Source organism: Bufo bufo, chromosome 1 (assembly GCF_905171765.1).
Source record: "Bufo bufo chromosome 1, aBufBuf1.1, whole genome shotgun sequence".
NCBI lineage: Eukaryota > Metazoa > Chordata > Amphibia > Anura > Bufonidae > Bufo > Bufo bufo.
This window is the reverse complement of record NC_053389.1, coordinates 122528500-122553030: the sequence shown is the minus strand read 5'-3', so window position 1 is coordinate 122553030 and position 24531 is coordinate 122528500. Positions and strand designations below refer to the sequence as shown.

Sequence of the window (24531 nt, the reverse complement as noted above, 5' to 3'; positions counted from 1 at the left end):
CGTTGTTAACAAACCTTCTGGAGTTGTTGAGAGTGGTAAAATGGTGGATGGGACAGTAGTCAGGAATGTTGATGGTTTTGTAGAAAAAGTACCAGTTTCCTCATTTGTAGTAGAAATAACTGCTTGAGTGGAAAGCTTAGTAGTGAAAACAGTCTTTGGTCCTGTTGAAGCAGAGGACGATATTTGTTCCCCCGTAGAAAGACTAATTGTTTCTGTACTGGATTCTTGGGCTGGTGAAGACTCTGTTGTTGTTGTTGTCAGTAGTTTTGTAGATGTGTGTGATGTACTGTTTGTCAAGTGATCTGTCACTGGGGTTGAGATGTTTTCTGAAGTCAAACCTGTTGAAAATGAAGTCCTGAAGGAAGATGATGGTGTTTCAGAAGGCATGCTTGTTTCTTCAAATGAAGTGGGTGAGGACGACAGTGTGGAAAATATTGTGGTGGTAAGACTTTCAGATGGAAGACTAATTGCAGTTGTGGAAAGTGTCTGAATAGATGGAGTTGACGACAGAGTGGCAGTCACCTCAGGAGAGAGTGCAGGTTCAGACTTTACTGTTTTTATGTCTGTTGTAGCAGGTAGTTCAGAAGTTGTAGCAGGAAGATGACTAGTTTTTGTGGTTGTTAATAAAACTTCTGAAGTTGTAATCTGTGGTACAGAAGTGGATGAAATAGTTGAAAAGGCTGTTGATGGTTCTGTAGAAATTGTGCCCGTTTCTTCAGTTCTGGTGGAAGTTGCAGCTTCTGTGGAAATCTCAGAAGTGAAAACAGTCCTTGCTCCCGTTGATGTAGAAGACAATATTTGTTTGCTTGTTGAATGGTTACTAGTTTGTGTGGTACTGGGTTCTTGTGATGGTGATGTCTCTGTTGGTACTGATGGTAGCTGTGTTGATGCCTGTGACATAAGAGTCGAAGCATGGTCTGTAACGGTGGAAGAGACATTTTCAGTAGTTGGAGCGGTTGAAGCAGCTGAGCTTGAGGAATGTAATGATGATGTCTCTAAATGCTCGGTTGTTTCTTTAACTGAAGTAGCTCTAGTTGAAAGGGTGGAAAATATCGAGGTGCTAACAATTTCTAAAGTAGGACTGGTGGAACTTGTTGAAATAGTTTTAGGCATTGGTGTTGATGACACAGTGTTATTCACCTCAGGAGAGAGTGTTGATTCAGACATCACTGTTTGTATTGCTGTTGTACCTGGTAGCTCAGAAGTTGTAGTGGGAAGATGACTGGTTTGCGTTGTTAACAACCCTTCTGGAGTTGTTGAGAGTGGTAAAATGATGGATGGGACAGTAGTCAGGAATGTTGATGGTTTTGTAGAAAAAGTACCAGTTTCCTCATTTGTAGTAGAAGTAACTGCTTGAGTGGAAAGCTTAGTAGTGAAAACAGTCTTTGGTCCTGTTGAAGCAGAGGACGATATTTGTTCCCCCGTAGAAAGACTAATTGTTTCTGTACTGGATTCTTGGGCTGGTGAAGACTCTGTTGTTGTTGTTGTCAGTAGTTTTGTAGATGTGTGTGATGTACTGTTTGTCAAGTGATCTGTCACTGGGGTTGAGATGTTTTCTGAAGTCAAACCTGTTGAAAATGAAGTCCTGAAGGAAGATGATGGTGTTTCAGAAGGCATGCTTGTTTCTTCAAATGAAGTGGGTGAGGACGACAGTGTGGAAAATATTGTGGTGGTAAGACTTTCAGATGGAAGACTAATTGCAGTTGTGGAAAGTGTCTGAATAGATGGAGTTGACGACAAAGTGGCAGTCACCTCAGGAGAGAGTGCAGGTTCAGACTTTACTGTTTTTATGTCTGTTGTAGCAGGTAGTTCAGAAGTTGTAGCAGGAAGATGACTAGTTTTTGTGGTTGTTAATAAAACTTCTGAAGTTGTAATCTGTGGTACAGAAGTGGATGAAATAGTTGAAAAGGCTGTTGAGGGTTCTGTAGAAATTGTGCCCGTTTCTTCAGTTCTGGTGGAAGTTGCAGCTTCTGTGGAAATCTCAAAAGTGAAGACAGTCCTTGCTCCCGTTGATGTAGAAGACAATATTTGTTTGCTTGTTGAATGGTTACTAGTTTGTGTGGTACTGGGTTCTTGTGATGGTGATGTCTCTGTTGGTACTGATGGTAGCTGTGTTGATGCCTGTGACATAAGAGTCGAAGCATGGTCTGTAACGGTGGAAGAGACATTTTCAGTAGTTGGAGCGGTTGAAGCAGCTGAGCTTGAGGAATGTAATGATGATGTCTCTATTGGCAAGCTTGTTTCTTTAACTGAAGTAGCTCTAGTTGAAAGGGTGGAAAATATTGAGGTTTCTAAAGTAGGACTGGTGGAACTTGTTGAAATAGTTTTAGGCATTGGTGTTGATGACACAGTGCTATTCACCTCAGGAGAGAGTGTTGATTCAGACATCACTGTTTGTATTGCTGTTGTAGCTGGTAGCTCAGAAGTTGTAGTGGGAAGATGACTGGTTTGCGTTGTTAACAAACCTTCTGGAGTTGTTGCGAGTGGTAAAATGGTGGATGGGACAGTAGTCAGGAATGTTGATGGTTTTGTAGAAAAGGTACCAGTTTCCTCATTTGTAGTAGAAGTAACTGCTTGAGTGGAAAGCTTAGTAGTAAATAAAGTCTTTGGTCCTGTTGAAGCAGAGGACGATATTTGTTCCCCTGTAGAAAGACTAATTGTTTCTGTACTGGATTCTTGAGCTGGTGAAGACTCTGTTGTTGTTGTTGTTGTTGTTGTCAGTAGTTTTGTAGATGTTTGTGATGTACTAGTTGTCAAGTCATCTGTCATTGGGGTTGAGATGTTTTCTGAAGTCAGAACTGTTGAAAATGAAGTGCTGAAGGAAGATGATGGTGTTTCAGAAAGCATGCTTGTTTCTTCAAATGAAGTGGGTGAGGACGACAGTGTGGAAAATATTGTGGTGGTAAGACTTTCAGATGGAAGACTAATTGCAGTTGTGGAAAGTGTCTGAATAGATGGAGTTGACGACAAAGTGGCAGTCACCTCAGGAGAGAGTGCAGGTTCAGACTTTACTGTTTTTATGTCCGTTGTAGCAGGTAGTTCAGAAGTTGTAGCAGGAAGATGACTAGTTTTTGTGGTTGTTAATAAAACTTCTGAAGTTGTAATCTGTGGTACAGAAGTGGATGAAATCTTTGAAAAGGCTGTTGAGGGTTCTGTAGAAATTGTGCCCGTTTCTTCAGTTCTGGTGGAAGTTGCAGCTTCTGTGGAAATCTCAGAAGTGAAGACAGTCCTTGCTCCCGTTGATGTAGAAGACAATATTTGTTTGCTTGTTAAATGGTTACTAGTTTGTGTGGTACTGGGTTCTTGTGATGGTGATGTCTCTGTTGGTACTGATGGTAGCTGTGTTGATGCCTGTGACATAAGAGTCGAAGCATGGTCTGTAACGGTGGAAGAGACATTTTCAGTAGTTGGAGCAGTTGAAGCAGCTGAGCTTGAGGAATGTATTGATGATGTCTCTAAGGGCTCGCTTGTTACTTTAACTGAAGTAGCTCTAGTTGAAAGGGTGGAAAATATCGAGGTGCTAGCAATTTCTAAAGTAGGACTGGTGGAACTTGTTGAAATAGTTTTAGGCATTGGTGTTGATGATACAGTGTTATTCACCTCAGGAGAGAGTGTTGATTCAGACATCACTGTTTGTATTGCGGTTGTAGCTGGTAGCTCAGAAGTTGTAGTGGGAAGATGACTGGTTTGCGTTGTTATCAAACCTTCTGGAGTTGTTGAGAGTGGTAAAATGGTGGATGGGACAGTAGTCAGGAATGTTGATGGTTTTGTAGAAAAGGTACCAGTTTCCTCATTTGTAGTAGAAGTAACTGCTTGAGTGGAAAGCTTAGTAGTAAATAAAGTCTTTGGTCCTGTTGAAGCAGAGGACGATATTTGTTCCCCTGTAGAAAGACTAATTGTTTCTGTACTGGATTCTTGAGCTGGTGAAGACTCTGTTGTTGTTGTTGTTGTCAGTAGTTTTGTAGATGTTTGTGATGTACTAGTTGTCAAGTCATCTGTCATTGGGGTTGAGATGTTTTCTGAAGTCAGAGCTGTTGAAAATGAAGTGCTGAAGGAAGATGATGGTGTTTCAGAAGGCATGCTTGTTTCTTCAAATGAAGTGGGTGAGGACGATAGTGTGGAAAATATTGTGGTGGTAAGACTTTCAGATGGAAGACTAATTGCAGTTGTGGAAAGTGTCTGAATAGATGGAGTTGACGACAAAGTGGCAGTCACCTCAGGAGAGAGTGCAGGTTCAGACTTTACTGTTTTTATGTCCGTTGTAGCAGGTAGTTCAGAAGTTGTAGCGGGAAGATGACTAGTTTTTGTGGTTGTTAATAAAACTTCTGAAGTTGTAATCTGTGATACAGAAGTGGATGAAATAGTTGAAAAGGCTGTTGAGGGTTCTGTAGAAATTGTGCCCGTTTCTTCAGTTCTGGTGGAAGTTGCAGCTTCTGTGGAAATCTCAGAAGTGAAGACAGTCCTTGCTCCCGTTGATGTAGAAGACAATATTTGTTTGCTTGTTGAATGGTTACTAGTTTGTGTGGTACTGGGTTCTTGTGATGGTAATGTCTCTGTTGGTACTGATGGTAGCTGTGTTGATGCCTGTGACATAAGAGTCGAAGCATGGTCTGTAACGGTGGAAGAGACATTTTCAGTAGTTGGAGCGGTTGAAGCAGCTGAGCTTGAGGAATGTATTGATGATGTCTCTAAGGGCTCGCTTGTTTCTTTAACTGAAGTAGCTCTAGTTGAAAGGGTGGAAAATATCGAGGTGCTAGCAATTTCTAAAGTAGGACTGGTGGAACTTGTTGAAATAGTTTTAGGCATTGGTGTTGATGATACAGTGTTATTCACCTCAGGAGAGAGTGTTGATTCAGACATCACTGTTTGTATTGCGGTTGTAGCTGGTAGCTCAGAAGTTGTAGTGGGAAGATGACTGGTTTGCGTTGTTATCAAACCTTCTGGAGTTGTTGAGAGTGGTAAAATGGTGGATGGGACAGTAGTCAGGAATGTTGATGGTTTTGTAGAAAAGGTACCAGTTTCCTCATTTGTAGTAGAAGTAACTGCTTGAGTGGAAAGCTTAGTAGTAAATAAAGTCTTTGGTCCTGTTGAAGCAGAGGACGATATTTGTTCCCCTGTAGAAAGACTAATTGTTTCTGTACTGGATTCTTGAGCTGGTGAAGACTCTGTTGTTGTTGTTGTTGTCAGTAGTTTTGTAGATGTTTGTGATGTACTAGTTGTCAAGTCATCTGTCATTGGGGTTGAGATGTTTTCTGAAGTCAGAGCTGTTGAAAATGAAGTGCTGAAGGAAGATGATGGTGTTTCAGAAGGCATGCTTGTTTCTTCAAATGAAGTGGGTGAGGACGATAGTGTGGAAAATATTGTGGTGGTAAGACTTTCAGATGGAAGACTAATTGCAGTTGTGGAAAGTGTCTGAATAGATGGAGTTGACGACAAAGTGGCAGTCACCTCAGGAGAGAGTGCAGGTTCAGACTTTACTGTTTTTATGTCCGTTGTAGCAGGTAGTTCAGAAGTTGTAGCGGGAAGATGACTAGTTTTTGTGGTTGTTAATAAAACTTCTGAAGTTGTAATCTGTGGTACAGAAGTGGATGAAATAGTTGAAAAGGCTGTTGAGGGTTCTGTAGAAATTGTGCCCGTTTCTTCAGTTCTGGTGGAAGTTGCAGCTTCTGTGGAAATCTCAGAAGTGAAGACAGTCCTTGCTCCCGTTGATGTAGAAGACAATATTTGTTTGCTTGTTGAATGGTTACTAGTTTGTGTGGTACTGGGTTCTTGTGATGGTGATGTCTCTGTTGGTACTGATGGTAGCTGTGTTGATGCCTGTGACATAAGAGTCGAAGCATGGTCTGTAACGGTGGAAGAGACATTTTCAGTAGTTGGAGCGGTTGAAGCAGCTGAGCTTGAGGAATGTATTGATGATGTCTCTAAGGGCTCGCTTGTTTCTTTAACTGAAGTAGCTCTAGTTGAAAGGGTGGAAAATATCGAGGTGCTAGCAATTTCTAAAGTAGGACTGGTGGAACTTGTTGAAATAGTTTTAGGCATTGGTGTTGATGATACAGTGTTATTCACTTCAGGAGAGAGTGTTGATTCAGACATCACTGTTTGTATTGCGGTTGTAGCTGGTAGCTCAGAAGTTGTAGTGGGAAGATGACTGGTTTGCGTTGTTAACAAACCTTCTGGAGTTGTTGCAAGTGGTAAAATGGTGGATGGGACAGTAGTCAGGAATGTTGATGGTTTTGTAGAAAAGGTACCAGTTTCCTCATTTGTAGTAGAAGTAACTGCTTGAGTGGAAAGCTTAGTAGTAAATAAAGTCTTTGGTCCTGTTGAAGCAGAGGACGATATTTGTTCCCCTGTAGAAAGACTAATTGTTTCTGTACTGGATTCTTGAGCTGGTGAAGACTCTTTTGTTGTTGTTTTTGTCAGTAGTTTTGTAGATGTTTGTGATGTACTAGTTGTCAAGTCATCTGTCATTGGGGTTGAGATGTTTTCTGAAGTCAGAACTGTTGAAAATGAAGTGCTGAAGGAAGCTGATGGTGTTTTAGAAGGCATGCTTGTTTCTTCAAATGAAGTGGGTGAGGACGACAGTGTGGAAAATATTGTGGTGGTAAGACTTTCAGATGGAAGACTAATTGCAGTTGTGGAAAGTGTCTGAATAGATGGAGTTGACGACAAAGTGGCAGTCACCTCAGGAGAGAGTGCGGGTTCAGACTTTACTGTTTTTATGTCTGTTGTAGCAGGTAGTTCAGAAGTTGTAGCAGGAAGATGACTAGTTTTTGTGGTTGTTAATAAAACTTCTGAAGTTGTAATCTGTGGTACAGAAGTGGATGAAATAGTTGAAAAGGCTGTTGATGGTTCTGTAGAAATTGTGCCCGTTTCTTCAGTTCTGGTGGAAGTTGCAGCTTCTGTGGAAATCTCAGAAGTGAAGACAGTCCTTGCTCCCGTTGATGTAGAAGACAATATTTGTTTGCTTGTTGAATGGTTACTAGTTTGTGTGGTACTTTGTTCTTGTGATGGTGATGTCTCTGTTGGTACTGATGGTAGCTGTGTTGATGCCTGTGACATAAGAGTCGAAGCATGGTCTGTAACGGTGGAAGAGACATTTTCAGTAGTTGGAGCGGTTGAAGCAGCTGAGCTTGAGGAATGTAATGATGATGTCTCTATTGGCAAGCTTGTTTCTTTAACTGAAGTAGCTCTAGTTGAAAGGGTGGAAAATATTGAGGTTTCTAAAGTAGGACTGGTGGAACTTGTTGAAATAGTTTTAGGCATTGGTGTTGATGACACAGTGTTATTCACCTCAGGAGAGAGTGTTGATTCAGACATCACTGTTTGTATTGCTGTTGTAGCTGGTAGCTCAGAAGTTGTAGTGGGAAGATGACTGGTTTGCGTTGTTAACAAACCTTCTGGAGTTGTTGCGAGTGGTAAAATGGTGGATGGGACAGTAGTCAGGAATGTTGATGGTTTTGTAGAAAAGGTACCAGTTTCCTCATTTGTAGTAGAAGTAACTGCTTGAGTGGAAAGCTTAGTAGTAAATAAAGTCTTTGGTCCTGTTGAAGCAGAGGACGATATTTGTTCCCCTGTAGAAAGACTAATTGTTTCTGTACTGGATTCTTGAGCTGGTGAAGACTCTGTTGTTGTTGTTGTTGTTGTTGTCAGTAGTTTTGTAGATGTTTGTGATGTACTAGTTGTCAAGTCATCTGTCATTGGGGTTGAGATGTTTTCTGAAGTCAGAACTGTTGAAAATGAAGTGCTGAAGGAAGATGATGGTGTTTCAGAAAGCATGCTTGTTTCTTCAAATGAAGTGGGTGAGGACGACAGTGTGGAAAATATTGTGGTGGTAAGACTTTCAGATGGAAGACTAATTGCAGTTGTGGAAAGTGTCTGAATAGATGGAGTTGACGACAAAGTGGCAGTCACCTCAGGAGAGAGTGCAGGTTCAGACTTTACTGTTTTTATGTCCGTTGTAGCAGGTAGTTCAGAAGTTGTAGCAGGAAGATGACTAGTTTTTGTGGTTGTTAATAATACTTCTGAAGTTGTAATCTGTGGTACAGAAGTGGATGAAATCTTTGAAAAGGCTGTGGAGGGTTCTGTAGAAATTGTGCCCGTTTCTTCAGTTCTGGTGGAAGTTGCAGCTTCTGTGGAAATCTCAGAAGTGAAGACAGTCCTTGCTCCCGTTGATGTAGAAGACAATATTTGTTTGCTTGTTGAATGGTTATTAGTTTGTGTGGTACTGGGTTCTTGTGATGGTGATGTCTCTGTTGGTACTGATGGTAGCTGTGTTGATGCCTGTGACATAAGAGTCGAAGCATGGTCTGTAACGGTGGAAGAGACATTTTCAGTAGTTGGAGCAGTTGAAGCAGCTGAGCTTGAGGAATGTATTGATGATGTCTCTAAAGGCTCGCTTGTTACTTTAACTGAAGTAGCTCTAGTTGAAAGGGTGGAAAATATCGAGGTGCTAGCAATTTCTAAAGTAGGACTGGTGGAACTTGTTGAAATAGTTTTAGGCATTGGTGTTGATGATACAGTGTTATTCACCTCAGGAGAGAGTGTTGATTCAGACATCACTGTTTGTATTGCGGTTGTAGCTGGTAGCTCAGAAGTTGTAGTGGGAAGATGACTGGTTTGCGTTGTTATCAAACCTTCTGGAGTTGTTGAGAGTGGTAAAATGGTGGATGGGACAGTAGTCAGGAATGTTGATGGTTTTGTAGAAAAGGTACCAGTTTCATCATTTGTAGTAGAAGTAACTGCTTGAGTGGAAAGCTTAGTAGTAAATAAAGTCTTTGGTCCTGTTGAAGCAGAGGACGATATTTGTTCCCCTGTAGAAAGACTAATTGTTTCTGTACTGGATTCTTGAGCTGGTGAAGACTCTGTTGTTGTTGTTGTTGTTGTCAGTAGTTTTGTAGATGTTTGTGATGTACTAGTTGTCAAGTCATCTGTCATTGGGGTTGAGATGTTTTCTGAAGTCAGAACTGTTGAAAATGAAGTGCTGAAGGAAGATGATGGTGTTTCAGAAGGCATGCTTGTTTCTTCAAATGAAGTGGGTGAGGACGATAGTGTGGAAAATATTGTGGTGGTAAGACTTTCAGATGGAAGACTAATTGCAGTTGTGGAAAGTGTCTGAATAGATGGAGTTGACGACAAAGTGGCAGTCACCTCAGGAGAGAGTACAGGTTCAGACTTTACTGTTTTTATGTCCGTTGTAGCAGGTAGTTCAGAAGTTGTAGCGGGAAGATGACTAGTTTTTGTGGTTGTTAATAAAACTTCTGAAGTTGTAATCTGTGGTACAGAAGTTGATGAAATAGTTGAAAAGGCTGTTGAGGGTTCTGTAGAAATTGTGCCCGTTTCTTCAGTTCTGGTGGAAGTTGCAGCTTCTGTGGAAATCTCAGAAGTGAAGACAGTCCTTGCTCCCGTTGATGTAGAAGACAATATTTGTTTGCTTGTTGAATGGTTATTAGTTTGTGTGGTACTGGGTTCTTGTGATGGTGATGTCTCTGTTGGTACTGATGGTAGCTGTGTTGATGCCTGTGACATAAGAGTCGAAGCATGGTCTGTAACGGTGGAAGAGACATTTTCAGTAGTTGGAGCGGTTGAAGCAGCTGAGCTTGAGGAATGTAATGATGATGTCTCTATTGGCTCGCTTGTTTCTTTAACTGAAGTATCTCTAGTTGAAAGGGTGGAAAATATCGAGGTGCTAGCAATTTCTAAAGTAGGACTGGTGGAACTTGTTGAAATAGTTTTAGGCATTGGTATTGATGATACAGTGTTATTCACCTCAGGAGAGAATGTTGATTCAGACATCACTGTTTGTATTGCTGTTGTAGCTGGTAGCTCAGAAGTTGTAGTGGGAAGATGACTGGTTTGCGTTTTTAACAAACCTTCTGGAGTTGTTGAGAGTGGTAAAATGGTGGATGGGACAGTAGTCAGGAATTTTGATGGTTTTATAGAAAAAGTACCAGTTTCCTCATTTGTAGTAGAAGTAACTGCTTGAGTGGAAAGCTTAGTAGTAAATAAAGTCTTTGGTCCTGTTGAAGCAGAGGACGATATTTGTTCCCCTGTATAAAGACTAATTGTTTCTGTACTAGATTCTTGAGCTGGTGAAGACTCTGTTGTTGTTGTCAGTAGTTTTGTAGATGTGTGTGATGTACTAGTTGTCAAGTCATCTGTCATTGGGGTTGAGATGTTTTCTGAAGTCAGAACTGTTGAAAATGAAGTGCTGAAGGAAGATGATGGTGTTTCAGAAGGCATGCTTGTTTCTTCAAATGAAGTGGGTGAGGACGACAGTGTGGAAAATATAGTGGTGGTAAGACTTTCAGATGGAAGACTAATTGCAGTTGTGGAAAGTGTCTGAATAGATGGAGTTGACGACAAAGTGGCAGTCACCTCAGGAGAGAGTGCAGGTTCAGACTTTACTGTTTTTATGTCCGTTGTAGCAGGTAGTTCAGAAGTTGTAGCAGGAAGATGACTAGTTTTTGTGGCTGTTAATAAAACTTCTGAAGTTGTAATCTGTGGTACAGAAGTGGATGAAATAGTTGAAAAGGCTGTTGAGAGTTCTGTAGAAATTGTGCCCGTTTCTTCAGTTCTGGTGGAAGTTGCAGCTTCTGTGGAAATCTCAGAAGTGAAGACAGTCCTTGCTCCCGTTGATGTAGAAGACAATATTTGTTTGCTTGTTGAAAGGTTACTAGTTTGTGTGGTACTGGGTTCTTGTGATGGTGATGTCTCTGTTGGTACTGATGGTAGCTGTGTTGATGCCTGTGACATAAGAGTCGAAGCATGGTCTGTAACGGTGGAAGAGACATTTTCAGTAGTTGGAGTGGTTAAAGCAGCTGAGCTTGAGGAATGTAATGATGATGTCTCTATTGGCAAGCTTGTTTCTTTAACTGAAGTAGCTCTAGTTGAAAGGGTGGAAAATATCGAGGTGCTAACAATTTCTAAAGTAGGACTGGTGGAACTTGTTGAAATACTTTTAGGCATTGGTGTTGATGACACAGTGTTATTCACCTCAGGAGAGAGTGTTGATTCAGACATCACTGTTTGTATTCCTGTTGTAGCTGGTAGCTCAGAAGTTGTAGTGGGAAGATGACTGGTTTGCGTTGTTAACAAACCTTCTGGAGTTGTTGAGAGTGGTAAAATTGTGGATGGGACAGTAGTCAGGAATGTTGATGGTTTTGTAGAAAAAGTACCAGTTTCCTCATTTGTAGTAGAAGTAACTGCTTGAGTGGAAAGCTTAGTAGTGAATACAGTATTTGGTCTTGTTGAAGCAGAGGACGATATTTGTTCCCCTGTAGAAAGACTAATTGTTTCTGTACTGGATTCTTGGGCTGGTGAAGACTCTGTTGTTGTTGTCAGTAGTTTTGTAGATGCGTGTGATGTACTGGTTGTCAAGTGATCTGTCACTGGCGTTGAGATGTTTTCTGAAGTCAGACCTGTTGAAAATGAAGTGCTGAAGGAAGATGATGGTGTTTCAGAAGGCATGCTTGTTTCTTCAAATGAAGTGGGTGAGGACGACAGTGTCGAAAATATTGTGGTGGTAAGACTTTCAGATGGAAGACTAATTGCAGTTGTGGAAAGTGTCTGAATAGATGGAGTTGACGACAAAGTGGCAGTCACCTCAGGAGAGAGTACAGGTTCAGACTTTACTGTTTTTATGTCCGTTGTAGCAGGTAGTTCAGAAGTTGTAGCAGGAAGATGACTAGTTTTTGTGGTTGTTAATAAAACTTCTGAAGTTGTAATCTGTGGTACAGAAGTGGATGAAATAGTTGAAAAGGCTGTTGAGGGTTCTGTAGAAATTGTGCCCGTTTCTTCAGTTCTGGTGGAAGTTGCAGCTTCTGTGGAAATCTCAGAAGTGAAGACAGTCCTTGCTCCCGTTGATGTAGAAGACAATATTTGTTTGCTTGTTAAATGGTTACTAGTTTGTGTGGTACTGGGTTCTTGTGATGGTGATGTCTCTGTTGGTACTGATGGTAGCTGTGTTGATGCCTGTGACATAAGAGTCGAAGCATGGTCTGTAACGGTGGAAGAGACATTTTCAGTAGTTGGAGCGGTTGAAGCAGCTGAGCTTGAGGAATGTAATGATGATGTCTCTATTGGCTCGCTTGTTTCTTTAACTGAAGTAGCTCTAGTTGAAAGGGTGGAAAATATCGAGGTGCTAGCAATTTCTAAAGTAGGACTGGTGGAACTTGTTGAAATAGTTTTAGGCATTGGTATTGATGATACAGTGTTATTCACCTCAGGAGAGAATGTTGATTCAGACATCACTGTTTGTATTGCTGTTATAGCTGGTAGCTCAGAAGTTGTAGTGGGAAGATGACTGGTTTGCGTTGTTAACAAACCTTCTGGAGTTGTTGAGAGTGGTAAAATGGTGGATGGGACAGTAGTCAGGAATGTTGATAGTTTTGTAGAAAAAGTACCAGTTTCCTCATTTGTAGTAGAAGTAACTGCTTGAGTGGAAAGCTTAGTAGTGAATACAGTATTTGGTCTTGTTGAAGCAGAGGACGATATTTGTTCCCCTGTATAAAGACTAATTGTTTCCGTACTAGATTCTTGAGCTGGTGAAGACTCTGTTGTTGTTGTCAGTAGTTTTGTAGATGTGTGTGATGTACTAGTTGTCAAGTCATCTGTCATTGGGGTTGAGATGTTTTCTGAAGTCAGAACTGTTGAAAATGAAGTGCTGAAGGAAGATGATGGTGTTTCAGAAGGCATGCTTGTTTCTTCAAATGAAGTGGGTGAGGACGACAGTGTGGAAAATATAGTGGTGGTAAGACTTTCAGATGGAAGACTAATTGCAGTTGTGGAAAGTGTCTGAATAGATGGAGTTGACGACAAAGTGGCAGTCACCTCAGGAGAGAGTGCAGGTTCAGACTTTACTGTTTTTATGTCCGTTGTAGCAGGTAGTTCAGAAGTTGTAGCAGGAAGATGACTAGTTTTTGTGGCTGTTAATAAAACTTCTGAAGTTGTAATCTGTGGTACAGAAGTGGATGAAATAGTTGAAAAGGCTGTTGAGAGTTCTGTAGAAATTGTGCCCGTTTCTTCAGTTCTGGTGGAAGTTGCAGCTTCTGTGGAAATCTCAGAAGTGAAGACAGTCCTTGCTCCCGTTGATGTAGAAGACAATATTTGTTTGCTTGTTGAAAGGTTACTAGTTTGTGTGGTACTGGGTTCTTGTGATGGTGATGTCTCTGTTGGTACTGATGGTAGCTGTGTTGATGCCTGTGACATAAGAGTCGAAGCATGGTCTGTAACGGTGGAAGAGACGTTTTCAGTAGTCAGAGTGGTTGAAGCAGCTGAGCTTGAGAAATGTAATGATGATGTGTCTGAAGGCTCGCTTGTTTCTTCAACTGAAAAAGGTCTAGTTGAAAGGGTGGAAAGTATCGAGGTGCTAACAATTTCTGAAGTAGGACTGGTGGAAATTTCAGTGTTGCACGTTTCACCTTTGTATGGACTGTTACAGCTGTAGAAAAAAATATTCTTTTAATATAATTTAACTTTTGTAGCACAAATTTTTCTTAATAAATTTTGCATATTTTTATTTAGCAAATATTTACCCTGACGATTGATACACCAAAATGTAAATCCCCCTCTAAAGCGGCTCTGTCACGAGGATCAATCCTATTAAACCAGACACATTGGCTGGTAGGGCTTATCATAATGATTAACAGAATACCTTTCTTTTGTCTGTATGAAAAATAGCTGCAGAGAAATCAGTGTTTTTATTCACATGCAAATTAGAAGTTTGAGCACCAGGAGGCACTGAATCCTTTGAGAACTGAATCCTGAATGTTTTTATTCATATGCAAATTAGAAGTTTGAGCACCAGGAGGCACTGAATCCTCTGCTTTGTAGCACCCCCTGTTCTCTCTACACTCCTCGCTCGTCTTTGATTGACAGGGCTAGACATTCTTAGAGCAGAGCTCTGTCCTAGCATCTACATGTCATATACTCTATGTATTTTAGCTTCCCCACTTTGAGATATGCTCAGAAAGCTAATATACATATTTCTGCTTTATTCACAGCCACAATATATGATTAGAAATACACCAGTAATCCAGTATGTGTTAGCTTATAGGCATGGAAAAAACATGCATCTTTATGTGGTTATTCTATACCTTTGTGGTGAGTGCATGGTTTTTCATGTGAAGATTCCAGATTTGAATCCTGGGAGAGACTTACATAAACTTTTTTTTTCTGTTATTTTTTTCTCTCTCATTTAACCCATAATAAAAGGCTATAGTATAATAAATAATATAGTGTTAGGGACCACTCATAGAGGCGACCTTGACGTGGTGAGTGGCTTATTACGCTTTGGCCAAAATGTACACCAATGCCTCAGTCAACATCCAGCATAGAGGCAGGGCAGAGTGCTGGTTGCAGAGTGCTATTGCATTTGTGTTTGTATATGTATTTCGCCATAGCGATGTGCACCTGCATACAGAGTTGTGCTGACTGAATCCCCCACATTTTTTCTTTGTATTATATATTGGAGGCGTGGCGATCTCATGCAGTCATGCACACCTGACCAGTTAGTCTGCCCTGGAGGCTGGTTTTAAAGTCAGTATAAAACTGAGTCTACTTTTATAGTGCCTACCAGTATCCATTTGGCTCCAGGAGAAGTATATAGTGGGCTCAGCATGCATGTTGGTACTTGCATCCCTGGATCCGATGAAAGCTGTCACGGCACCGGACGGGGTTAAAAGCAGAGTGTGCCTGGCATGCATGCTGTACCTGCGCTCCCTGGACTTTGTGTGGCTATCATGGCCCATAATAGGTAGGTACTAGTGTTAGGGACCACTCATAGAGGCGACCTTGACGTGGTGAGTGGCTTATTACGCTTTTGCCAAAATGTACACCAATGCCTCATTCAACATCCAGCATAGAGGCAGGGCAGAGTGATGGTTGCAGAGTGCTATTGCATTTGTGTTTTTGCGTTTGTATAATAAATAATATATATTCTTATAATAACATTAAAAGTCCTTACTATAATGATATAATGAGAATTTTTTTTGCTCAGAAACTTGAAAACTATTATTGGTTTATTCACAGGCACAATTTATGATTATAAAGAAACATGATAAGAATATATAGGGGGTCATTTATTAAGACTGGCATATAATACGCCAATCTTAATACTCCTGCTATGGCGGCTGATGTGGCAAAGCCTGCGCCTGTACATCATTTTGGCGCTTGGTTCCGCCAGCTGTGCAACATGGCTTAAAATACATATGCCAGCTCCCTTGCTGGCATAGTTTAACCACTTCAGCCCCCAGTGCTTAAACACCCTGAAAGACCAGGCCACTTTTTACACTTCTGACCTACACTACTTTCACCATTTATTGCTCGGTCATGCAACTTACCACCCAAATGAATTTTACCTCCTTTTCTTCTCACTAATAGAGCTTTCATTTGGTGGTATTTCATTGCTGCTGACATTTTTACTTTTTTTGTTATTAATCGAAATTTAATGATTTTTTTGCAAAAAAATGACATTTTTCACTTTCAGTTGTAAAATTTTGCAAAAAAAACTACATCCATATATAAATTTTGCTCTAAATTTATTGTTCTACATGTCTTTGACAAAAAAAAAAAATGTTTGGGTAAAAAAAAAAATGGTTTGGGTAAAAGTTATAGCGTTTACAAACTATGGTACAAAAATGTGAATTTCCGCTTTTTGAAGCAGCTCTGACTTTCTGAGCACCTGTCATGTTTCCTGAGGTTCTACAATGCCCAGACAGTACAAACACCCCACAAATGACCCCATTTCGGAAAGTACACACCCTAAGGTATTCGCTGATGGGCATAGTGAGTTCATAGAACTTTTTATTTTTTGTCACAAGTTAGCGGAAAATGATGATTTTTTTTAAATTTTTTTTCTTACAAAGTCTCATATTCCACTAACTTGTGACAAAAAATAAAAAGTTCTATGAACTCACTATGCCCATCAGCGAATACCTTGGGGTCTCTTCTTTCCAAAATGGGGTCACTTGTGGGGTAGTTATACTGCCCTGGCATTCTAGGGGCCCAAATGTGTGGTAAGGAGTTTGAAATCAAATTCTGTAAAAAATGACGAGTGAAATCCGAAAGGTGCTCTTTGGAATATGGGCCCCTTTGCCCACCTAGGCTGCAAAAAAGTGTCACACATCTGGTATCTCTGTATTCAGGAGAAGTTGAGGAATGTGTTTTGGGGGGGCCTTTTTACATATACCCATGCTGGGTGAGATAAATATCTTGGTCAAATGCCAACTTTGTATAAAAAAAATGGGAAAAGTTGTCTTTTGCCAAGATATTTCTCTCACCCAGCATGGGTATATGTAAAATGACACCCCAAAAAACATTCCCCAACTTCTCCTGAGTACGGAGATACCAGATGTGTGACACTTTTTTGCAGCCTAGGTGGGCAAAGGGGCCCATATTCCAAAGAGCACCTTTCGGATTTCACAGGTCATTTTTTACAGAATTTGATTTCAAACTCCTTACCACACATTTGGGCCCCTAGAATGCCAGGGCAGTATAACTACCCCACAAGTGACCCCATTTTGGAAAGAAGACACCCCAAGGTATTCCGTGAGGGGCATGGCAAGTTCTTAGAATTTTTTATTTTTTGTCACAAGTTAGTGGAAAATGATGATTTTTTTTTTTTTTTTTTTTCATACAAAGTCTCATATTCCACTAACTTGTGACAAAAAATAAAAACTTCCATGAACTCACTATGCCCATCAGCGAATACCTTGGGGTCTCTTCTTTTCAAAATTGGGTCACTTGTGGGGTAGTTATACTGCCCTGGCATTCTAGGGGCCCAAATGTGTGGTAAGGAGTTTGAAATCAAATTCTGTAAAAAATGACCTGTGAAATCCGAAAGGTGCTCTTTGGAATATGGGCCTCTTTGCCCACCTAGGCTGCAAAAAAGTGTCACACATCTGGTATCTCTGTATTCAGGAGAAGTTGAGGAATGTGTTTTGGGGTGTCTTTTTACATATACCCATGCTGGGTGAGATAAATATCTTGGTCAAATGCCAACTTTGTATAAAAAAATGGGAAAAGTTGTCTTTTGCCAAGATATTTCTCTCACCCAGCATGGGTATATGTAAAATGACACCCCAAAACACATTCCCCAACTTCTCCTGAGTACGGAGATACCAGATGTGTGACACTTTTTTGCAGCCTAGGTGGGCAAAGGGGCCCATATTCCAAAGAGCACCTTTCGGATTTCACAGGTCATTTTTTACAGAATTTGATTTCAAACTCCTTACCACACATTTGGGCCCCTAGAATGCCAGGGCAGTATAACTACCCCACAAGTGACCCCATTTTGGAAAGAAGAGACCCCAAGGTATTCGCTGATGGGCATAGTGAGTTCATGGAAGTTTTTATTTTTTGTCACAAGTTAGTGGAATATGAGACTTTGTATGAAAAAAAATAAAATAAAAAAAAATCAGCATTTTCCACTAACTTGTGACAAAAAATAAAAAATTCTAGGAACTCGCCATGCCCCTCACGGAATACCTTGGGGTGTCTTCTTTCCAAAATGGGGTCACTTGTGGGGTAGTTATACTGCCCTGGCATTTTCCAGGGGCCCTAATGTGTGGTAAGTAGGTAAATGACCTGTGAAATCCTAAAGGTGCTCTTTGGAATATGGGCCCCTTTGCCCACCTAGGCTGCAAAAAAGTGTCACACATGTGGTATCTCCGTATTCAGGAGAAGTTGGGGAATGTGTTTTGGGGTGTCATTTTACATATACCCTTGCTGGGTGAGAGAAATATCTTGGCAAAAGACAACTTTTCCCATTTTTTTATACAAAGTTGGCATTTGACCAAGATATTTATCTCACCCAGCATGGGTATATGTAAAATGACACCCCAAAACACATTCCCCAACTTCTCCTGAGTACGGCGATACCAGATGTGTGACACTTTTTTGCAGCCTAGGTGCGCAAAGGTGCCCAAATTCCTTTTAGGGGGGCATTTTTAGACATTTGGATACCAGACTTCTTCTCACGCTTTGGGGCCCCTAGAATGCCAGGGCAGTATAAATACCCCACATGTGACCCCATTTTGGAAAGAAGACACCCCAAGGTATTCAATGAGTGGCATGGCGAGTTCATAGAAATTTTTTTTTTTTGGCACAAGTTAGCAGAAATTGATATTTTTAATTTTTTTCTCACAAAGTCTCCCGTTCCGCTAACTTGGGACAAAAATTTCAATCTTTCATGGACTCAATATGCCCCTCACGGAATACCTTGGGGTGTCTTCTTTCCGAAATGGGGTCACATGTGGGGTATTTATACTGCCCTGGCATTCTAGGGGCCCTAAAGCGTGAGAAGAAGTCTGGAATATAAATGTCTAAAAAATTTTACGCATTTGGATTCCGTGAGGGGTATGGTGAGTTCATGTGAGATTTTATTTTTTGACACAAGTTAGTGGAATATGAGACTTTGTAAGAAAAAAAAATAATAATTCCGCTAACTTGGGCCAAAAAAATGTCTGAATGGAGCCTTACAGAGGGTGATCAATGACAGGGGGGGTGATCAATGACAGGGGGGTGATCAATGACAGGGGGGTGATCAGGGAGTCTATATGGGGTGATAACCACGGTCATTGATCACGCCCGTGTAAGGCTTCATTCAGACGTCCGTATGCGTTTTGCGGATACGATCCATCTATCAGTGCATCCGTAAAAATCATGCGGACATCTGAATGGAGCTTTACAGGGGGGTAATCAATGACAGGGGGGGTGATCAATGACAGGGGGGTGATCAGGGAGTCTATATGGGGTGATAACCACAGTCATTGATCATGCCCCTGTAAGGCTTCATTCAGACGTCCGGATGCGTTTTGCGGATCCGATCCATCTATCAGTGCATCCGTAAAAATCATGCGGACATCTGAATGGAGCTTTACAGGGGGGTAATCAATGACAGGGGGGTGATCAGGGAGTCTATATGGGGTGATAACCACAGTCATTGATCATGCCCCTGTAAGGCTTCATTCAGACGTCCGTATGCGTTTTGCGGATCCGATCCATCTATCAGTGCATCCGTAAAAATCATGCGGACATCTGAATGGAGCTTCACAGGGGGGTAATCAATGACAGGGGGGTGATCAGGATGGAGCTTTACAGGGGGGTAATCAATGACAGGGGGGTGATCAGGGAGTCTATATGGGGTGATAACCACAGTCATTGATCATGCCCCTGTAAGGCTTCATTCAGACGTCCGGATGCGTTTTGCGGATCCGATCCATCTATCAGTGCATCCGTAAAAATCATGCGGACATCTGAATGGAGCTTTACAGGGGGGTAATCAATGACAGGGGGGTTGATCAATGACAGGGGGGTGATCAGGGAGTCTATATGGGGTGATAACCACAGTCATTGATCATGCCCCTGTAAGGCTTCATTCAGACGTCCGTATGCGTTTTGCGGATACGATCCATCTATCAGTGCATCCGTAAAAATCATGCGGACATCTGAATGGAGCTTTACAGGGGGGTAATCAATGACAGGGGGGTGATCAGGGAGTCTATATGGGGTGATAACCACAGTCATTGATCATGCCCCTGTAAGGCTTCATTCAGACGTCCGGATGCGTTTTGCGGATCCGATCCATCTATCAGTGCATCCGTAAAAATCATGCGGACATCTGAATGGAGCTTTACAGGGGGGTAATCAATGACAGGGGGGTGATCAGGGAGTCTATATGGGGTGATAACCACAGTCATTGATCATGCTTCTGTAAGGCTTCATTCAGACGTCCGGATGCGTTTTGCGGATCCGATCCATCTATCAGTGCATCCGTAAAAATCATGCGGACATCTGAATGGAGCTTTACAGGGGGGTAATCAATGACAGGGGGGTGATCAGGGAGTCTATATGGGGTGATAACCACAGTCATTGATCATGCCCCTGTAAGGCTTCATTCAGACGTCCGGATGCGTTTTGCGGATCCGATCCATCTATCAGTGCATCCGTAAAAATCATGCGGACATCTGAATGGAGCTTTACAGGGGGGTAATCAATGACAGGGGGGTTGATCAATGACAGGGGGGTGATCAGGGAGTCTATATGGGGTGATAACCACAGTCATTGATCATGCCCCTGTAAGGCTTCATTCAGACGTCTGGATGCGTTTTGCGGATCCGATCCATCTATCAGTGCATCCGTAAAAATCATGCGGACATCTGAATGGAGCTTTACAGGGGGGTAATCAATGACAGGGGGGGTGATCAATGACAGGGGGGTGATTAGGGAGTCTATATGGGGTGATAACCACAGTCATTGATCATGCCCCTGTAAGGCTTCATTCAGACGTCCGGATGCGTTTTGCGGATCCGATCCATCTATCAGTGCATCCGTAAAAATCATGCGGACATCTGAATGGAGCTTTACAGGGGGGTAATCAATGACAGGGGGGTGATCAGGGAGTCTATATGGGGTGATAACCACAGTCATTGATCATGCTTCTGTAAGGCTTCATTCAGACGTCCGGATGCGTTTTGCGGATCCGATCCATCTATCAGTGCATCCGTAAAAATCATGCGGACATCTGAATGGAGCTTTACAGGGGGGTAATCAATGACAGGGGGGTGATCAGGGAGTCTATATGGGGTGATAACCACAGTCATTGATCATGCCCCTGTAAGGCTTCATTCAGACGTCCGGATGCGTTTTGCGGATCCGATCCATCTATCAGTGCATCCGTAAAAATCATGCGGACATCTGAATGGAGCTTTACAGGGGGGTAATCAATGACAGGGGGGTTGATCAATGACAGGGGGGTGATCAGGGAGTCTATATGGGGTGATAACCACAGTCATTGATCATGCCCCTGTAAGGCTTCATTCAGACGTCCGTATGCGTTTTGCGGATACGATCCATCTATCAGTGCATCCGTAAAAATCATGCGGACATCTGAATGGAGCTTTACAGGGGGGTAATCAATGACAGGGGGGTGATCAGGGAGTCTATATGGGGTGATAACCACAGTCATTGATCATGCCCCTGTAAGGCTTCATTCAGACGTCCGGATGCGTTTTGCGGATCCGATCCATCTATCAGTGCATCCGTAAAAATCATGCGGACATCTGAATGGAGCTTTACAGGGGGGTAATCAATGACAGGGGGGTGATCAGGGAGTCTATATGGGGTGATAACCACAGTCATTGATCATGCCCCTGTAAGGCTTCATTCAGACGTCCGGATGCGTTTTGCGGATCCGATCCATCTATCAGTGCATCCGTAAAAATCATGCGGACATCTGAATGGAGCTTTACAGGGGGGTAATCAATGACAGGGGGGGTGATCAATGACAGGGGGGTGATCAGGGAGTCTATATGGGGTGATAACCACAGTCATTGATCATGCCCCTGTAAGGCTTCATTCAGACGTCCGGATGCGTTTTGCGGATCCGATCCATCTATCAGTGCATCCATAAAAATCATGCGGACATCTGAATGGAGCTTTACAGGGGGGTAATCAATGACAGGGGGGGTGATCAATGACAGGGGGGTGATTAGGGAGTCTATATGGCGTGATAACCACAGTCATTGATCATGCCCCTGTAAGGCTTCATTCAGACGTCCGGATGCGTTTTGCGGATCCGATCCATCTATCAGTGCATCCGTAAAAATCATGCGGACATCTGAATGGAGCTTTACAGGGGGGTAATCAATGACAGGGGGGTGATCAGGGAGTCTATATGGGGTGATAACCACAGTCATTGATCATGCTTCTGTAAGGCTTCATTCAGACGTCCGGATGCGTTTTGCGGATCCGATCCATCTATCAGTGCATCCGTAAAAATCATGCGGACATCTGAATGGAGCTTTACAGGGGGGTAATCAATGACAGGGGGGTGATCAGGGAGTCTATATGGGGTGATAACCACAGTCATTGATCATGCCCCTGTAAGGCTTCATTCAGACGTCCGGATGCGTTTTGCGGATCCGATCCATCTATCAGTGCATCCGTAAAAATCATGCGGACATCTGAATGGAGCTTTACAGGGGGGTAATCAATGACAGGGGGGTTGATCAATGACAGGGGGGTGATCAGGGAGTCTATATGGGGTGATAACCACAGTCATTGATCATGCCCCTGTAAGGCTTCATTCAGACGTCTGGATGCGTTTTGCGGATCCGATCCATCTATCAGTGCATCCGTAAAAATCATGCGGACATCTGAATGGAGCTTTACAGGGGGGTAATCAATGACAGGGGGGGTGATCAATGACAGGGGGGTGATCAGGGAGTCTATATGGGGTGATAACCACAGTCATTGATCATGCCCCTGTAAGGCTTCATTCAGACGTCCGGATGCGTTTTGCGGATCCGATCCATCTATCAGTGCATCCGTAAAAATCATGCGGACATCTGAATGGAGCTTTACAGGGGGGTAATCAATGACAGGGGGGGTGATCAATGACAGGGGGGTGATTAGGGAGTCTATATGGGGTGATAACCACAGTCATTGATCATGCCCCTGTAAGGCTTCATTCAGACGTCCGGATGCGTTTTGCGGATCCGATCCATCTATCAGTGCATCCGTAAAAATCATGCGGACATCTGAATGGAGCTTTACAGGGGGGTAATCAATGACAGGGGGGTGATCAGGGAGTCTATATGGGGTGATAACCACAGTCATTGATCATGCTTCTGTAAGGCTTCATTCAGACGTCCGGATGCGTTTTGCGGATCCGATCCATCTATCAGTGCATCCGTAAAAATCATGCGGACATCTGAATGGAGCTTTACAGGGGGGTAATCAATGACAGGGGGGTGATCAGGGAGTCTATATGGGGTGATAACCACAGTCATTGATCATGCCCCTGTAAGGCTTCATTCAGACGTCCGGATGCGTTTTGCGGATCCGATCCATCTATCAGTGCATCCGTAAAAATCATGCGGACATCTGAATGGAGCTTTACAGGGGGGTAATCAATGACAGGGGGGTTGATCAATGACAGGGGGGTGATCACGGAGTCTATATGGGGTGATAACCACAGTCATTGATCATGCCCCTGTAAGGCTTCATTCAGACGTCTGGATGCGTTTTGCGGATCCGATCCATCTATCAGTGCATCCGTAAAAATCATGCGGACATCTGAATGGAGCTTTACAGGGGGGTAATCAATGACAGGGGGATGATCAGGGAGTCTATATGGGGTGATAACCACAGTCATTGATCATGCCCCTGTAAGGCTTCATTCAGACGTCCGGATGCGTTTTGCGGATCCGATCCATCTATCAGTGCATCCGTAAAAATCATGCGGACATCTGAATGGAGCTTTACAGGGGGGTAATCAATGACAGGGGGGTAATCAATGACAGGGGGGTGATCAGGGAGTCTATATGGGGTGATCACCACAGTCATTGATCACGCCCGTGTAAGGCTTCATTCAGACGTCCAGATGCGTTTTGCGGATCTGATCCATCTATCAGTGGATCCGTAAAAATCATGCGGACGTCTGAATGGAGCTTTACAGGGGGTTGATCAATGACAGGGGGGTAATCAATGACAGGGGGGTGATCAGGGAGTCTATATGTGGTGATCAGGGGTGATCAGGGGCTAATAAGGGGTTAAGAAGTGACGGGGGGGGGGTGTAGTGTAGTGTAGTGGTGCTTGGTGCTACTTTACTGAGCTACCTGTGTCCTCTGGTGGTCGATCCAAACAAAGGGGACCACCAGAGGACCAGGTAGCAGGTATATTAGACGCTGTTATCAAAACAGCGTCTAATATACCTGTTAGGGGTTAAAAAAAACCACATCTCCAGCCTGCCAGCGAACGATCGCCGCTGGCAGGCTGGAGATCAACTCTCTTACCTTCCATTCCTGTGAGCGCGCGCGCCTGTGTGCGCGCGTTCACAGGAAATCTCGCGTCTCGCGAGATGACGCATATATGCGTGACTCTGCGCAGGGCTGCCACCTCCGGAACGCGATCCTGCGTTAGGCGGTCCGGAGGTGGTTAAGACCATTTTCGACGCCATAAACTGGCATGCAAAATGGTAAATAAGACGGGCTGACTGGCATGCCCTCTTCCCCGTCCACGCCACGTCCCCTTTTAACGCCACTTCGGAAAAGTGGCATGAGCGGGGAAAAGTTGCTTATTTGGCTGCAAATCCCATTGCGACCAAATCTGCAACAGAAGTACGCCAAAAAGTGGCATACTTACAATAATAAATGACCTCCATAGACGTTTATTATGAGCTAAATGTGGAAGAAAAAAAATATTTGAAGAAAAAAAAACTGGAAGTCTCCCCCAGGATTCAAACCTGGGATTTCTATATGCAAAACATGCACTTATCACTAAGCTATAGCATTACCACACAGAGATGCATGTTTTTTCTATGCTTAAAAGCTAACACATATTAATGGTGTCTTTATAATCATATATTGTGTGGGAATAAAGCAGTAATATGTATATTAGCTTCCTGAGCATATTGCAATGTGGTGAAGCTATAGTGCATAGTGTATATAATATATATACGACACAGTTCTGCCCTCAGCTTGCTGATGTCTAGCCCTGTCAATCAGTGTTCAAAGGATTCAGCCCCGCCTC

The 24531-nt window shown here is 42.7% G+C and overlaps 1 protein-coding gene across 1 annotated transcript in view; it reads right to left on the bottom strand.

The window, feature by feature from the left end:
* LOC120994153 (mucin-16-like) overlaps positions 1-24531 on the bottom strand; it is a 78340-nt gene that overhangs the window by 8629 nt on the left and 45180 nt on the right. Inside the window, exon 8 of the mRNA XM_040422626.1 lies at positions 9935-13438. Coding sequence (XP_040278560.1) covers positions 9935-13438 — 3504 coding nt within the window. The remainder of the gene's footprint in view (positions 1-9934; positions 13439-24531) is intronic.